The sequence below is a fragment of the Pseudophryne corroboree genome, chromosome 7, assembly GCF_028390025.1.
Source record: "Pseudophryne corroboree isolate aPseCor3 chromosome 7, aPseCor3.hap2, whole genome shotgun sequence".
NCBI classification, from domain to species: domain Eukaryota; kingdom Metazoa; phylum Chordata; class Amphibia; order Anura; family Myobatrachidae; genus Pseudophryne; species Pseudophryne corroboree.
The window spans coordinates 68,050,618-68,069,610 of record NC_086450.1 but is presented as its reverse complement, the minus strand read 5'-3'; the positions used below and the strand labels follow the sequence as shown (position 1 = coordinate 68,069,610).

The window sequence follows — 18,993 nt, the reverse complement described above, 5'->3', positions numbered from 1 at the left end:
CAGGGCCTGTTGTAGCGGTTCCAGTGGTTCCTTGACCCTCGGCCTGCTCTGGGATGCAGTCCTCATCATCCTCCTGCCCAGGGTGTTCTTGGTCCCATTCAGCTAGCTTTGCCATTAAGACTGCTCTGGTGTCCGATGCATTAAACTCAATCCGTCTTGTTCGACAGAGGTCCTGTAGTTGATCCTTCTTGCTGTATCGGTAGCATAGCGGGGCAGAATCCATTGCCTGCTGTGGTTTATACCTTTCTGCTGGTGTCTTGAGTGATCCCACTGCTGCCGCCAAATGTGAGGATATTGGGTTCAAAATCACTCAGTCACGGTGGTAGATGAAAAACCAACAGTGGTTTATTAACAGAATAGGTTATAACACAGTTCAGCACACTTCTGTGATCCAATTCTACACGACAATTCCCTCCTGGAGCTCCTGACAGAACATTACTTCTTAGTCAGTCTCCTGCCTCTCTCTCACCCTCTGTCTCACGTCCCCTCTTTGCTATTATCAAACCTTTGTCTTTCCTACAATAAGGCGACACCCCCAGACAGTTTCAGAGCAAACCTAATTTCACATGTACAGGCATGTCCCCTAGGCCACAATAGATGTTAATTAAAGTAACCTTGCTTAATCTGATTGTGTGGCCTGGAATCCATTGTGTGGGGAAGAATGAGGGGGGTGTATGGCCTGACATCTGAGACTGGCTGTATCTACACAACAGCAAACACACAGGTTATCTGCGCAGTCATATGGGGGGAAACATTATTTTACAAACTATAACACAATAACCAATACATTCATATATATACATCGAAAACATAACTGTACCCTTGTAACAATAACATCATACAATATAATACAATATTGCCTAATACATAGCCAAATACAGATCAACAATCAGTGTAGTCCATGGGTCAGACCAGGGCTAGGGAAGTAGCTGCGTGTCTTTTACCACTGTGCGACACAACGCGCCGGCTGTGTTGTCACAATGACCTATACAGATATAAGGTAGGGAGATAGATATGAGATAGATATGACCTATACAGATATAAGGTAGAGAGATAGATATGAGCGGATATCCCCTATACAGATATAAGTAGGGAGATAGATATGACCTATACAGATATAAGGTAGGGAGATAGATATGAGATAGATATGACCTATATAGATATAAGGTAGGGAGATAGATATGAGATAGATATGACCTATACAGATATAAGGTAGAAAGATAGATATGAGATAGATATAACCTATATAGATATAAGGTAGAAAGATAGATATGAGATAGATATGACCTGTACAGATATAAGGTAGGGAGATAGATATGAGATAGATATGACCTATTTAGATATAAGGTAGGGAGATAGATATGAGATAGATATGACCTATATAGATATAAGGTAGGGAGATAGATATGAGATAGATATGACCTATACAGATATAAGGTAGGGAGATAGATATGAGATAGATATGACCTATACAGATATCAGGTAGGTAGATAGATATGACCTATATAGCTATAAGGTAGAAAGATAGATATGACCTCTATAGATATAGGGTAGGGAGATAGAAATGAGATAGATATGACCTATATAGATATAGTGTTACGGAGATAGATATGAGATATATATGACCTATATAGATATAAGGTAGGGAGATAGATATGAGATAGATATGACCTATACAGATATAACGTAGGGAGATAGATATGAGATAGATATGACCTATACAGATATAAGGTAGGGAGATAGATATGAGATAGATATGACCTATATAGATATAAGGTAGGGAGATAGATATGAGATTGATATGACCTATACAGATATAAGGTAGGGAGATAAATATGACCTATACAGATATAAGGTAGGGAGATAGATATGAGATAGATATGACCTGTACAGATATAAGGTAGGGAGATAGATATGAGATAGATATGACCTATTTAGATATAAGGTAGGGAGATAGATATGAGATAGATATGACCTATATAGATATAAGGTAGGGAGATAGATATGAGATAGATATGACCTATACAGATATAAGGTAGGGAGATAGATATGACCTATACAGCTATAAGGTAGAAATATAGATATGACCTATATAGATATAAGGTAAGGAGATAGATATGAGATAGATATGACCTATATAGATATAATGTACGGAGATAGATATGAGATAGATATGACCTATATAGATATAAGGTAGGGAGATAGATATGAGATAGATATGACCTATACAGATATAATGTAGGGAGATAGATATGAGATAGATATGACCTATACAGATATAAGGTAGGGAGATAGATATGAGATAGATATGACCTATACAGATATAAGGTAGGGAGAGAGATATGACCTATACAGATATAAGGTAGGGAGATAGATATGAGATAGATATGACCTATATAGATATAAGGTAGGGAGATAGAAATGAGATAGATATGACCTATATAGATATAAGGTAGGGAGATAGATATGAGATAGATATGACCTATACAGATATAAGGTAGGGAGATAGATATGAGATAGATATGACCTATATAGATATAAGGTAGAAAGATAGATAAGAGATAGATATGACCTGTACAGATATAAGGTAGGGAGATAGATATGAGATAGATATGACCTATTTAGATATAAGGTAGGGAGATAGATATGACCTATACAGCTATAAGGTAGAAAGATAGATATGACCTATATAGATATAAGGTAGGGAGATAGATATGAGATAGATATGACCTATATAGATATAATGTACGGAGATAGATATGAGATATATATGACCTATATAGATATAAGGTAGGGAGATAGATATGAGATAGATATGACCTATACAGATATAACGTAGGGAGATAGATATGAGCTAGATATGACCTATACAGATATAAGGTAGGGAGATAGATATGAGATAGATATGACCTATATAGATATAAGGTAGGGAGATAGATATGAGATAGATATGACCTATACAGATATAAGGTAGGGAGATAGATATGACCTATACAGATATAAGGTAGGGAGATAGATATGAGATAGATATGACCTATATAGATATAAGGTAGGGAGATAGATATGAGATAGATATGACCTATACAGATATAAGGTAGGAGATAGATATGAGATAGATATGACCTATACAGATATAAGGTAGGGAGATAGATATGACCTATACAGATATAAGGTAGGGAAATAGATATGTGATAGATATGACCTATATAGATATAAGGTAGGGAAATAGATATGAGATAGATATGACCTATATAGATATAAGGTAGGGAGATAGATATGAGATAGATATGACCTATATAGATATAAGGTAGGGAGATAGATATGAGATAGATATGACCAGTGGCGTAACTTCTGCCCCCGCAGTCCTCGCGGTGGCTTGGGGGCGAGGGGCTGCGGGGGCGCCACTGATTTAGAACAGATTGACATGCGGACGAGCGTCCGCATGTCAATCTGCGATCTCCTCTCCCTCCTTGCTGCGGTGCCTGCTCCCCCGGCCCCCCCCCTATGTGTTGGAGGGACACGAGCGCATCGCGCGTCTCTCCTGTGTCCCTCCTGGCTCTCCCCCAGCTGTCTAAGGAAGCAAGTGCCGTTCGTGAGCTCTGATTGGCTCACGAACGGCACTTCCTTTATTAGACAGCTGGGGGAGAGCCAGGAGGGACACAGGAGAGACGCGCGATGCGCTCGTGTCCCTCCAACACATAGGGGGGGGCCGGAGGAGCAGGCACTGGGGCATATACCCGGCACTGGGGACATATACCTGGCACTGGGGGGGCATATACCTGGCACTGAGGGGGCATATACCTGGCACTGAGGGGGGCATATACCTGGCACTGAGGGCATGTACCTGGCACTGGGGGCATATACCTGGCACTGGGGGCATATACCTGGCACAAGGGGGGCATATACCTGGCACTGAGGGGGCATATACCTGGCACTGAGGGCATGTACCTGGCACTGGGGGCATATACCTGGCACTGGGGGCATATACCTGGCACTGGGGGGGCATATACCTGGCACTGAGGGCATGTACCTGGCACTGGGGGCATATACCTGGCACTGGGGGCATATACCTGGCACTGGGGGGCATATACCCGGCACTGGGGGCATGTACCTGGCACTGGGGGCATATACCCGGCACTGGGGGGCATATACCTGGCACTGGGGGGGCATATACCCGGCACTGGAGGCATATACCTGGCACTGGGGGGGAAGCAGGCACTAGGGGGGAATATCTGGCACTGGGGGCATGTACCTGGCACTGGGGGCATATACCCGGCACTGGGGGGACATATACCCGGCACTGGGGGCATATACCTGGCACTGGGGGGCATATACCCGGCACTGGGGGCATATACCTGGCACTGGGGGGGAAGCAGGCACTGGGGGGGAATATCTGGCACTGGGGGCATATACCTGGCACTGGGGGCATATAACTGGCACTGGGGGGGCATGTACCTGGCACTGGGGGCATATACCTGGCACTGGGGGCATATACCTGGCACTGGGGGGGAATATCTGGCACTGGGAGAATATCTGGCACTGGGGGGGCATATACCTGGCACTGGGGGCATATACCTGGCACTGGGGGGGCATATACCTGGCACTGGGGGAATATACCTGGCACTGGGGGGGCATATACCCGGCACTGGGGGCATATACCCGTGACTGGGGGGGAATATACCTGGCACTGGGGGGGCATATACCCGGCACTGGGGGCATATACCCGTGACTGGGGGGGCATATACCTGGCACTGGGGGGGAATATCTGGCACTGGGAGAATATCTGGCACTGGGGGGGCATATACCTGGCACTGGGGGCATATACCTGGCACTGGGGGGGCATATACCTGGCACTGGGGGAATATACCTGGCACTGGGGGGGCATATACCCGGCACTGGGGGCATATACCCGTGACTGGGGGGGGCATATGCCAGGCACTGTGGGGGAATATCTGGCACTGGGGGCATATACCTGGCACTGGGGGGGGGGAATATCTGGCACTGGGGGGTCATATACCTGGCACTGGGGGCATATACCTGGCACTGGAGGGGGGGGATATCTGGCACTGGGGGCATATACCTGGCACTGGGGGGGAATATCTGGCACTGGGGGGGAAGCAGGTACTGTGGGGGAATATCTGGCACTGGGGGGGGGGCATATACCTGGCACTGTGGGGGAATATCTGGCACTGGGTGCATATACCTGGCACTGTGGGGGAATATCTGGCACTGGGTGCATATACCTGGCACTGTGGGAGAATGGGAGCATGGCCCTAGCAACAAGCACTACCCCCTAGCAACGAGCATGACACCCAGTGCATGAAACCCCTGGCAACGAGCATGACACCCTGAGCATGAAAACCCCTGGCACCGTGCATGGAACCAAGAGCATGAAACCCCTGGCAACGAGCAGGTATTTAAAAGTAATTAGAAGCCTTACTGTAGAACTTAATGTGTAATGGGCATTATGGTGTGTGGCATAATGTATCACGGACATTGCGGTGTGTGTCATAATGTATCAGGCATTACGGTGTGTTGTATACTATATCACGGGCATTGTGGTATGTGGTATAATGTCTCAGGATCATTGTGGTGTGTGTCATACTGTGTCACAGACATTGTGTGTGCTATAATGTATCAGGGGCATTGCAGTGTGTAGCATAATGTATAACTGGCATTGCGATTCCTGTCATAATGTGTCACAGGCATTACGGTGTGTGGCATAATGTGTCGGGGGCATTACGGTGTGTGGCATAATGTGTCGGGGGCATTACGGTGTGTGGCATAATGTGTAGGGGGCATTACGGTGTGTGCATATTGTGTCATGTGCATTATTGTCAGTGATCGCAAAAACGCGCCATGGCGCGTATTTTACCCAGAAACAGCCGCCCGGGACTCACATTTAGAAGATGAGCGGGTCCCACAGGACGCGCTCATCTGAATATGTGTTTGCATGTGTTAAGCCTGTCAGCGGAATGCAGGAGGTGACTGGCTGTTTCCTCGGCCAATCACCTCCTGTAGTCTCCATCCAATCACAGCCTGCAGCATCTCCCGCTTTGAATCCTGCTCCCCGCCAGCACATGAATCTGTGCTGCAGGGCTGACAGACTGGCCCCGCTCATCCGGCTCCACTGCCGCTCTGCCGCCAGCACCCTCCTCTGCGACTGGGAGTACAGCTCCGGATCTGCCCGCCGCCACCCCCCTACCCGGGACCCGCTCAACGCCCCACCGAGACCCGACAACTACCTTCCAGCAGGAGCCGTCCGGGCTGCGCAGCTCCCGCTGTAGGTAAGCAGTAGACAGTGCTGCATCGCCCCGCTTCACCTGGAGTAGCTGGTGCAGATGCGGGATGTCCGGGGGCTGCATGCTCTGTGTGTGCAATGTGAGGCCGCTCAGAGTGTCAGGGCCTCACTGACACCATTTTTCTGACAGCACAGTGCAGTGAGTGCACTGGCACAAGTAGCCAGCCGGCGCCGCAGCATGAAGGAGCTATCTGTGAAATCGCAAGCAGAGGCTGGCAAGAAGGAGCTCCTCCGATCGCTTCCCCTGACGGGCTGGCCACTGCTAAATATACCAGTATATCAGTACAACTGTGCAGTGACACTGACTTTCCCATTGCACCTGGGGCTCCACTACTTTGACACAGTTGGAACTGATTATCGGTATATTTAGCAGTGGCCAGCCCGTCAGGGGAAGCGATTGGAGGAGCTCCTTCTTGCCAGAGAACAGCCTCTGCTTGCGATTTCACATAGAGCTCCTCCAGGCTGCGGCTACTACAGGCGCAGGCTGGCTACTTGTGCCAGTGCACTCACTGCACTGTGCTGTCAGAAAAAATGGTGAGTGTCAGTGAGTTGCTGCTGGGGGCGGAACCACTTGTGTCAAACGGCCCCTTCGTGCAACTGGAGGTGATAAGTGAGTGGTTACTGCAATGTGCCTCAGTGCTCTACCAGGCGCATTGTGTATAATAACGTGTTCTACCTGGCGCAATGTGTATAATAACGTGTTCTACCTGGCGCAATGTGTATAATAACGTGTTCTACCTGGCGCAATGTGTATAATAACGTGTTCTACCTAGTGCAATGTGTATTATAACGTGCTCTACCAGGCGCATTGTGTATAATAACGTGTTCTACCTGGCGCAATGTGTATGATAACGTGCTCTACCTGGCGCAATGTGTATGATAACGTGTTCTACCTGGCGCAATGTGTATGATAACGTGTTCTACCTGGCGCAATGTGTATGATAACGTGCTCTACCTAGTGCAATGTGTATTATAACGTGCTCTACCAGGCGCATTGTGTATAATAACGTGTTCTACCTGGCGCAATGTGTATGATAATGTGCTCTACCAGGCGCATTGTGTATAATAACGTGTTCTACCTGGCGCAATGTGGCTGATAACGTGCTCTACCAGGCGCATTGTGTATAATAACGTGCTCTACCTGGCGCAATGTGTATAATAACGTGTTCTACCTGACGCAATGTGTATGATAACTTGCTCTACCTAGCGGCAATGTGTATGATAACTTGCTCTACCTAGCGGCAATGTGTATGATAACATGCTCTACCTGGCGCAATGTGTATGATAACGTGCTCTACCTGGCGCAGTGTGTATAACGTGTTCTACCTGGCGCACTGTGTATGATAACGTGCTCTACCTGGTGCAAAGTGTATGACGTGCTCTACCTGGTGCAAAGTGTATGACGTGCTGTACCTGGTGCAAAGTGTATGACGTGCTGTACCTGGAGCAAAGTGTATGACGTGCTGTACCTGGTGCAAAGTGTATGACGTGCTGTACCTGGTGCAAAGTGTATGACGTGCTGTACCTGGAGCAAAGTGTATGACGTGATCTACCTGGTGCAAAGTGTATGACGTGCTGTACCTGGTGCAAAGTGTATGACGTGCTGTACCTGGTGCAAAGTGTATGACGTGCTGTACCTGGTGCAAAGTGTATGACGTGCTGTACCTGGAGCAAAGTGTATGACGTGCTGTACCTGGAGCAAAGTGTATGACGTGCTGTACCTGGAGCAAAGTGTATGATGTGATCTACCTGGATCAGTGTGCATAGGAGGTTCTACCTGGTGCAATGTGTATAAGCGCCACTACTGTGTGGTGTAATGTGAATTGACACTATTATGTGGCCACGCCCCTTCCCTATGAAGCCACGCCCCTAAAATTTTGCGGCGCGCCTACGCCGCGCACTACCTGTTCTTTGTGGTCTAAGTGGTCTAACACCAATTCACTTTCTGCCTAAGGGCACCAAAATGTCTAGTTACAGCTCTGGTGCAGGGTGTCCTGCATGCTACACAGCCCAGCAGCATTGTCACCCCATCCCTCCCATCTTGCAACACTTTTGTAGTGTCCAAACAAGATTAAAATTAATAAGAACCTTCATTCCGATGGGACCCAGAAAAAGACCGGTAGGACCCCAATTTTTAAAAGTGAAGGGTCCCTGGGACCCACTTTTTTTTTTGGCTCAGCGCGATCACTGATTGTGTGTGGAATAATGTCTAAGGGCCATTGCAGTATGTGGAATAATGTATACTGGGCATTACTATAAGGAGGAAAAATGACAAATAATGTAAGGGGCATGAATCAGGATTATTTTTCTTTCCTGTGGTGGCCAACGTCTGGGCGTGCAGGTTGCAAAACTGGGGTATAAGGTAGTCTTTTCCTGCAATGCCACGCCCTCCACGCAAAGCCACGCCCATTTCGACAAAGCCACACACCCTTTTTGCCAGCGCGCGCCGCAGGTAATTACGGGGTGTATGGGGGGGGGGGGGGCGCCAAAGGATTTTTTGGCTTGGGGGAGAAAAATTTCTAGTTACGCCACTGGATATGACCTATATAGATATAAGGTAGGGAGATAGATATGAGATAGATATGACCTATATAGATATAAGGTAGGGAGATAGATATGGGGTGACAGTGTAAGTGTGTGATGTGTCCTGCAGCCATGCTTTAGGAAACAGCAGACTGCAACATAGTCAGCCACTGAACTGTGTGTCGCATTAGAAGGATACAAGCCTGTGATCCACTGTGCACTTACCTACAGGGTCAGTTTTACCAATACTACATTATATAAGAAAAGAAACTACATAACAAGGATAGGCACAAGATTATTAAGAAAATACATCAGGTGCTGATTCTAAGCATCCATCACATGTATCCACCAAATGTCCAATATTCAGCCATACACCCTCAGTTTCTGTTACATTATTACTTCAGTGCCAGCTGACATAGCCAGTGACCCGCTATTATCTCAGCGTTACATTCACAGACATGAAAGCATCTGACGTTATCTCATATTAAAAGGAAGAATCATTTTTCTTAAAACACAGAAAGAGTAGGAGAAGCGTTATGGATCCATTGCTGAAGGGAAATAATTTTGTATTTGTTTTATTTTCAACTAATTATTTATCTCTTAGATTATTCAAAATATCTTATTATTTATTTATTTTACATATATTCCCTCCCTTACAGGGCTGTAATGAGGGGATAATACCTTCTACATTTTCACCAATTTTCAGCACTTGTTGAATTGCCTACATGTAGCTCATTTTCATATAAAGGCACAAAAGTCACCAGCTCATTTGCATGAACAACGCATCACAATCACCAGCTCAGTTGCATCACAGTGATGTCACAATGCCACAGTAAGCAGGGAAAACCTCTGATTAAGACCTGCTGGACTCAATTGCTGCCCAGTGTTAAACCGGGCAGCATCAGTCACGTGCTGGAAACAGACCGTAGCTATTGGATAACGTTTTACAATCAGACTCACCACAGATTACAGACACCGGATTTGCTGGCATTCCTTGAATAAGAATGTGGAACTGTATGCCATTTCCGTGCTGCCGCAAGGCAAGGCGGCCTGATGAGGACTCAAGTGGGAACCATCGCACTGAGAACAGCGAGACTGCAAGACCTGCCGAGAGACGTTCGCTCATCGCGCGCTTTAGGAGATTCATGTCTAAGAGGAGGCAAGGCAAAATGGGTGGAACCAACATTACCCACCTCATCACTGAGAGCAGGAAGGATTCCATGCTATCCTGTGTGGATCTCCCAGCCTTAATACAGGCCTCACATGATGCTCCTGACAAGGAACCTGGTAGAGACCAGGAAGTGCGCTCACCTGCAAAATCCAATATGGTGCAGGCATCGACCAGCGACCTGTTCAGCTGTCTAATGGAGTTCCTCTGCCGCAGGTGTAAAGAATTCGTGGAGTTATCACCAACATATATTGCTCTATGGATAACCGCTGTTGACAACTTCCTCTATCAATACTGGCGGAATGTCAGTTTCATCACTCCGACCAATCTAGCGTTTCTCTACATGCTCTGCCGAGAGGTCATGTCATCCGAGCTGCTCAGCGAGTGGGAGCTAATCGCAAGTCTATCAACATGTCTGTATGTATCCTATGCATACGTGGGCAGTGAGCTCTCCTACCCACTGATGCCGTTCCCTGTTGAGTGCTCGAAGGAAGCCTTTTGGAGTCGTTGCCTCTATGTTATCAACCTAATGAGTGCAAAGATGCTCCGCTTCCATGCTGACCCCCAGTATTTTGCCCAGGTCTTTGAGGATCTTAAAGCTGAGGGTGGAGAGAAGGATATTACATTAGCTTAAAATCATACTGGACAGGCCTCGTTACCAAAACCGGCGGTGCGGCCTCAAAAGTGGATCAGCCTCCCATCAGAGGTGGTAGAGGCTAACAGTAAACAGTAATTGTGGTGAGCATTGATGAAAATTCTGCAGCTCTGGCTTGAGAACCATAAAGTAGCTCAAATTCAGGCTTGGGAACCTAAGGCAAAAGAAACCCCATTTCAGGCTTGGGAACCTAAGGCAAAAGAAACCCAATTTTAGGCTTGGGAACCTAAGGCAAAGAAACCCAATTTCAGGCTTGGGAACCTAAGGCAAAGAAACCCACCCGTGGCTGTTATTGCATGGCTATCGGGCGTGGCCCCTTGGCGATGGGGTTACCAGTTCTTTAAGAATTGGTAGTGGCACAGCCACCATGGACCAACGCAATATTTATTTTTTGTTAAGTTAGAACAGTCTAAATGCGCACTCAGACTTGCCATGACAGACATTTTTGACAACTTTCAGCTTAATTTGCAAAAAGAGGATTTTTTGGTCACTTACCATTGAATAATTTTCTCTGAAGCAGGCTGTGGGACGCTGGACCATGGGATTGCAAGATGAGCTGGAGTTTGGCACTCAAACTACTGTCATTGTAATTCTAAGCTCCTCCCCCTGCAACCCCACAATACTAGCACTTCTTTTAAAAGAGTACGGTAAGGATTAGCAGTAACCCGGTGAAACTGTTACAACAAACCATTAGGGAAATGAGTCAAGAACCTGCGCGTGAGGGAGGGAACACATTGTCCCACAGCCAGGGAAGAAATTAGATAGTTTTTCTGTCTGTAAATAGCAGAGGGGAGAAGAACTGGTGAATTATGGAAAGTGTACAAAAGTTTAGGGAGTAGCACCATCTTAGATACATATAAATTATTGGCAGATAAGAAGATCTTGGCCCATCTAATCTGCCCTTAGATAGATATGAAATAAAGAGATAAATACATAAATATCAGAAATACTGTATGTGAGATAGCAGAGGTGTAGCTAGGCGCCAAGGTGGCCGGAGCAAGGGCATGTTTTGGTGCCACCCTCCCCTATACTGAATTGGAGGCCTAGCCAACACGTGGTGGCATGTTACATTTGAAAAGAAACACTATTTAAAAATCCTAAATTGGTGACATGGGTGGTTGTAGACCTTGTGGAGCTCATGGTAATCTGATAATCTCCAAATATCTCAAATAAAATAATGCCCCAAATGTGACCCCCCACAGACCCAAACCCTCCCTAAACTCTCAATGAAAATACTGCCTCAGGAGGAGTGTGGACAGCCATTTTTTTTAGAGATGAGCGCCTGAAATTTTTCGGGTTTTGTGTTTTGGTTTTGGGTTCGGTTCCGCGGCCGTGTTTTGGGTTCGAACGCGTTTTGGCAAAACCTCACCGAATTTTTTTTGTCGGATTCGGGTGTGTTTTGGATTCGGGTGTTTTTTTCAAAAAACACTAAAAAACAGCTTAAATCATAGAATTTGGGGGTCATTTTGATCCCAAAGTATTATTAACCTCAAAAACCATAATTTACACTCATTTTCAGTCTATTCTGAATACCTCACACCTCACAATATTATTTTTAGTCCTAAAATTTGCACCGAGGTCGCTGTGTGAGTAAGATAAGCGACCCTAGTGGCCGACACAAACACCGGGCCCATCTAGGAGTGGCACTGCAGTGTCACGCAGGATGTCCCTTCCAAAAAACCCTCCCCAAACAGCACATGACGCAAAGAAAAAAAGAGGCGCAATGAGGTAGCTGTGTGAGTAAGATTAGCGACCCTAGTGGCCGACACAAACACCGGGCCCATCTAGGAGTGGCACTGCAGTGTCACGCAGGATGGCCCTTCCAAAAAACCCTCCCCAAACAGCACATGACGCAAAGAAAAAAAGAGGCGCAATGAGGTAGCTGTGTGAGTAAGATTAGCGACCCTAGCGGCCGACACAAACACCGGGCCCATCTAGGAGTGGCACTGCAGTGTCACGCAGGATGTCCCTTCCAAAAAACCCTCCCCAAACAGCACATGACGCAAAGAAAAAAAGAGGCGCAATGAGGTAGCTGTGTGAGTAAGATTAGCGACCCTAGTGGCCGACACAAACACCGGGCCCATCTAGGAGTGGCACTGCAGTGTCACGCAGGATGTCCCTTCCAAAAAACCCTCCCCAAACAGCACATGACGCAAAGAAAAAAAGAGGCGCAATGAGGTAGCTGACTGTGTGAGTAAGATTAGCGACCCTAGTGGCCGACACAAACACCGGGCCCATTTAGGAGTGGCACTGCAGTGTCACGCAGGATGTCCCTTCCAAAAAACCCTCCCCAATCAGCACATGATGCAAAGAAAAAGAAAAGAAAAAAGAGGTGCAAGATGGAATTGTCCTTGGGCCCTCCCACCCACCCTTATGTTGTATAAACAAAACAGGACATGCACACTTTAACCAACCCATCATTTCAGTGACAGGGTCTGCCACACGACTGTGACTGATATGACGGGTTGGTTTGGACCCCCCCCAAAAAAGAAGCAATTAATCTCTCCTTGCACAAACTGGCTCTACAGAGGCAAGATGTCCACCTCATCATCACCCTCCGATATATCACCGTGTACATCCCCCTCCTCACAGATTATCAATTCGTCCCCACTGGAATCCACCATCTCAGCTCCCTGTGTACTTTGTGGAGGCAATTGCTGCTGGTCAATGTCTCCGCGGAGGAATTGATTATAATTCATTTTAATGAACATCATCTTCTCCACATTTTCTGGATGTAACCTCGTACGCCGATTGCTGACAAGGTGAGCGGCAGCACTAAACACTCTTTCGGAGTACACACTTGTGGGAGGGCAACTTAGGTAGAATAAAGCCAGTTTGTGCAAGGGCCTCCAAATTGCCTCTTTTTCCTGCCAGTATAAGTACGGACTGTGTGACGTGCCTACTTGGATGCGGTCACTCATATAATCCTCCACCATTCTATCAATGTTGAGAGAATCATATGCAGTGACAGTAGACGACATGTCCGTAATCGTTGTCAGGTCCTTCAGTCCGGACCAGATGTCAGCATCAGCAGTCGCTCCAGACTGCCCTGCATCACCGCCAGCGGGTGGGCTCGGAATTCTGAGCCTTTTCCTCGCACCCCCAGTTGCGGGAGAATGTGAAGGAGGAGATGTTGACAGGTCGCGTTCCGCTTGACTTGACAATTTTGTCACCAGCAGGTCTTTCAACCCCAGCAGACTTGTGTCTGCCGGAAAGAGAGATCTAAGGTAGGCTTTAAATCTAGGATTGAGCACGGTGGCCAAAATGTAGTGCTCTGATTTCAACAGATTGACCACCCGTGAATCCTTGTTAAGCGAATTAAGGGCTCCATCCACAAGTCCCACATGCCTAGCGGAATCGCTCCGTGTTAGCTCCTCCTTCAATGTCTCCAGCTTCTTCTGCAAAAGCCTGATGAGGGGAATGACCTGACTCAGGCTGGCAGTGTCTGAACTGACTTCACGTGTGGCAAGTTCAAAGGGCATCAGAACCTTGCACAACGTTGAAATCATTCTCCACTGCGCCTGAGACAGGTGCATTCCACCTACTATATCGTGCTCAATTGTATAGGCTTGAATGGCCTTTTGCTGCTCCTCCAACCTCTGAAGCATATAGAGGGTTGAATTCCACCTCGTTACCACTTCTTGCTTCAGATGATGGCAGGGCAGGTTCAGTAGTTTTTGGTGGTGCTCCAGTCTTCTGTACGTGGTGCCTGTACGCCGAAAGTGTCCCGCAATTCTTCTGGCCACCGACAGCATCTCTTGCACGCCCCTGTCGTTTTTTAAAAAATTCTGCACCACCAAATTCAAGGTATGTGCAAAACATGGGACGTGCTGGAATTTGCCCATATTTAATGCACACACAATATTGCTGGCGTTGTCCGATGCCACAAATCCACAGGAGAGTCCAATTGGGGTAAGCCATTCCGCGATGATCTTCCTCAGTTGCCGTAAGAGGTTTTCAGCTGTGTGCGTATTCTGGAAAGCGGTGATACAAAGCGTAGCCTGCCTAGGAAAGAGTTGGCGTTTGCGAGATGCTGCTACTGGTGCCGCCGCTGCTGTTCTTGCGGCGGGAGTCCATACATCTACCCAGTGGGCTGTCACAGTCATATAGTCCTGACCCTGCCCTGCTCCACTTGTCCACATGTCCGTGGTTAAGTGGACATTGGGTACAACTGCATTTTTTAGGACACTGGTGAGTCTTTTTCTGACGTCCGTGTACATTCTCGGTATCGCCTGCCTAGAGAAGTGGAACCTAGATGGTATTTGGTAACGGGGGCACACTGCCTCAATAAATTGTCTAGTTCCCTGTGAACTAACGGCGGATACCGGACGCACGTCTAACACCAACATAGTTGTCAAGGCCTCAGTTATCCGCTTTGCAGCAGGATGACTGCTGTGATATTTCATCTTCCTCGCAAAGGACTGTTGAACAGTCAATTGCTTACTGGAAGTAGTACAAGTGGGCTTACGACTTCCCCTCTGGGATGACCATCGACTCCCAGCAGCAACAACAGCAGCGCCAGCAGCAGTAGGCGTTACACGCAAGGATGCATCGGAGGAATCCCAGGCAGGAGAGGACTCGTCAGAATTGCCAGTGACATGGCCTGCAGGACTATTGGCATTCCTGGGGAAGGAGGAAATTGACACTGAGGGAGTTGGTGGGGTGGTTTGCGTGAGCTTGGTTACAAGAGGAAGGGATTTACTGGTCAGTGGACTGCTTCCGCTGTCACCCAAAGTTTTTGAACTTGTCACTGACTTATTATGAATGCGCTGCAGGTGACGTATAAGGGAGGATGTTCCGAGGTGGTTAACGTCCTTACCCCTACTTATTACAGCTTGACAAAGGGAACACACGGCTTGACACCTGTTGTCCGCATTTCTGGTGAAATACCTCCACACCGAAGAGCTGATTTTTTTGGTATTTTCACCTGGCATGTCAACGGCCATATTCCTCCCACGGACAACAGGTGTCTCCCCGGGTGCCTGACTTAAACAAACCACCTCACCATCAGAATCCTCCTGGTCAATTTCCTCCCCAGCGCCAGCAACACCCATATCCTCCTCATCCTGGTGTACTTCAACACTGACATCTTCAATCTGACTATCAGGAACTGGACTGCGGGTGCTCCTTCCAGCACTTGCAGGGGGCGTGCAAATGGTGGAAGGCGCATGCTCTTCACGTCCAGTGTTGGGAAGGTCAGGCATCGCAACCGACACAATTGGACTCTCCTTGTGGATTTGGGATTTCGAAGAATGCACAGTTCTTTGCTGTGCTGCTTTTGCCAGCTTGAGTCTTTTCATTTTTCTAGCGAGAGGCTGAGTGCTTCCATCCTCATGTGAAGCTGAACCACTAGCCATGAACATAGGCCAGGGCCTCAGCCGTTCCTTGCCACTCCGTGTCGTAAATGGCATATTGGCAAGTTTACGCTTCTCCTCCGACAATTTTATTTTAGGTTTTGGAGTCCTTTTTTTTCTGATATTTGGTGTTTTGGATTTGACATGATCTGTACTATGACATTGGGCATCGGCCTTGGCAGACGACGTTGCTGGCATTTCATCGTCTCGGCCATGACTAGTGGCAGCAGCTTCAGCACGAGGTGGAAGTGGATCTTGATCTTTCCCTAATTTTGGAACCTCAACATTTTTGTTCTCCATATTTTAATAGGCACAACTAAAAGGCACCTCAGGTAAACAATGGAGATGGATACTAGTATACAATTATGGACTGCCTGCCGAGTGCAGACACAGAGGTAGCCACAGCCGTGAACTACCGTACTGTACTGTGTCTGCTGCTAATATAGACTGGTTGATAAAGAGATGTCTATGTAACTATGTATGTATAAAGAAGAAAGAAAAAAAAACCACGGTTAGGTGGTATACAATTATGGACGGACTGCCTGCCGAGTGCAGACACAGAGGTAGCCACAGCCGTGAACTACCGTACTGTACTGTGTCTGCTGCTAATATAGACTGGTTGATAAAGAGATGTCTATGTAACTATGTATGTATAAAGAAGAAAGAAAAAAAAACCACGGTTAGGTGGTATACAATTATGGACGGACTGCCTGCCGAGTGCAGACACAGAGGTAGCCACAGCCGTGAACTACCGTACTGTACTGTGTCTGCTGCTAATATAGACTGGTTGATAAAGAGATGTCGTAGTAGTATGTATGTATAAAGAAGAAAAAAAACCACGGTTAGGTGGTATATACAATTATGGACGGGCTGCCGAGTGCCGACACAGAGGTAGCCACAGCCGTGAACTACCGCACTGTACTGTGTCTGCTGCTAATATATAGACTGGTTGATAAAGAGATAGTATACTCGTAACTGGTATGTATGTATAAAGAAAGAAAAAAAAACCACGGTTAGGTGGTATATACAATTATGGACGGGCTGCCGAGTGCCGACACAGAGGTAGCCACAGCCGTGAACTACCGCACTGTACTGTGTCTGCTGCTAATATAGACTGGTTGATAAAGAGATAGTATACTCGTAACTAGTATGACTATAAAGAAAGAAAAAAAAACCACGGTTAGGTGGTATATACAATTATGGACGGGCTGCCGAGTGCCGACACAGAGGTAGCCACAGCCGTGAACTACCGCACTGTACTGTGTCTGCTGCTAATATATAGACTGGTTGATAAAGAGATAGTATACTCGTAACTAGTATGTATGTATAAAGAAAGAAAAAAAAACCACGGTTAGGTGGTATATACAATTATGGACGGGCTGCCGAGTGCCGACACAGAGGTAGCCACAGCCGTGAACTACCGCACTGTACTGTGTCTGCTGCTAATATAGACTGGTTGATAAAGAGATAGTATACTCGTAACTAGTATGTATGTATAAAGAAAGAAAAAAAAACCACGGTTAGGTGGTATATACAATTATGGACGGGCTGCCGAGTGCCGACACAGAGGTAGCCACAGCCGTGAACTACCGCACTGTACTGTGTCTGCTGCTAATATATAGACTGGTTGATAAAGAGATAGTATACTCGTAACTAGTATGTATGTATAAAGAAAGAAAAAAAAACCACGGTTAGGTGGTATATACAATTATGGACGGGCTGCCGAGTGCCGACACAGAGGTAGCCACAGCCGTGAACTACCGCACTGTACTGTGTCTGCTGCTAATATATAGACTGGTTGATAAAGAGATAGTATACTCGTAACTAGTATGTATGTATAAAGAAAGAAAAAAAAACCACGGTTAGGTGGTATATACAATTATGGACGGGCTGCCGAGTGCCGACACAGAGGTAGCCACAGCCGTGAACTACCGCACTGTACTGTGTCTGCTGCTAATATAGACTGGTTGATAAAGAGATAGTATACTCGTAACTAGTATGTATGTATAAAGAAAGAAGAAAAAAACACGGTTAGGTGGTATATACAATTATGGACGGGCTGCCGAGTGCCGACACAGAGGTAGCCACAGCCGTGAACTACCGCACTGTACTGTGTCTGCTGCTAATATAGACTGGTTGATAAAGAGATAGTATACTCGTAACTAGTATGACTATAAAGAAAGAAAAAAAAAACACGGTTAGGTGGTATATACAATTATGGACGGGCTGCCGAGTGCCGACACAGAGGTAGCCACAGCCGTGAACTACCGCACTGTACTGTGTCTGCTGCTAATATAGACTGGTTGATAAAGAGATAGTATACTACTAATATTATATATACTGGTGGTCAGGTCACTGGTCACTAGTCACACTGGCAGTGGCACTCCTGCAGCAAAAGTGTGCACTGTTTAATTTTAATATAATATTATGTACTCCTGGCTCCTGCTATAACCTATAACTGGCACTGCAGTGCTCCCCAGTCTCCCCCACAATTATAAGCTGTGTGAGCTGAGCACAGTCAGATATATATATACATTGATGCAGCACACTGGGCTGAGCAGTGCACACAGATATGGTATGTGACTGAGTCACTGTGTGTATCGTTTTTTTCAGGCAGAGAACGGATATATTAAATAAAACAAACAACTGCACTGTCTGGTGGTCACTGTGGTCGTCAGTCACTAAACTCTGCACTCTCTTCTACAGTATCACAGCCTCAGGTCAATCTCTCTCTCTCTCTCTCAACCCTAATCTAAATGGAGAGGACGCCAGCCACGTCCTCTCCCTATCAATCTCAATGCACGTGTGAAAATGGCGGCGACGCGCGGCTCCTTATATAGAATCCGAGTCTCGCGAGAATCCGACAGCGTCATGATGACGTTCGGGCGCGCTCGGGTTAACCGAGCAAGGCGGGAGGATCCGAGTCTGCTCGGACCCGTGAAAAAAACATGAAGTTCGTGCGGGTTCGGATTCAGAGAAACCGAACCCGCTC

The 18,993-nt window shown here is 46.8% G+C and overlaps 1 protein-coding gene across 1 annotated transcript; it reads left to right on the top strand.

Moving 5' to 3' along the window:
* Nucleotides 1-9,828: 9,828 nt before the first annotated feature.
* Nucleotides 9,829-10,626, top strand: LOC134944030 (cyclin-dependent kinase 5 activator 1-like). The gene has a single exon (XM_063932570.1). The coding sequence runs from the start codon at nucleotides 9,829-9,831 to the stop codon at nucleotides 10,624-10,626; it is 798 nt and encodes a 265-aa protein (XP_063788640.1).
* Nucleotides 10,627-18,993: the final 8,367 nt, after the last annotated feature.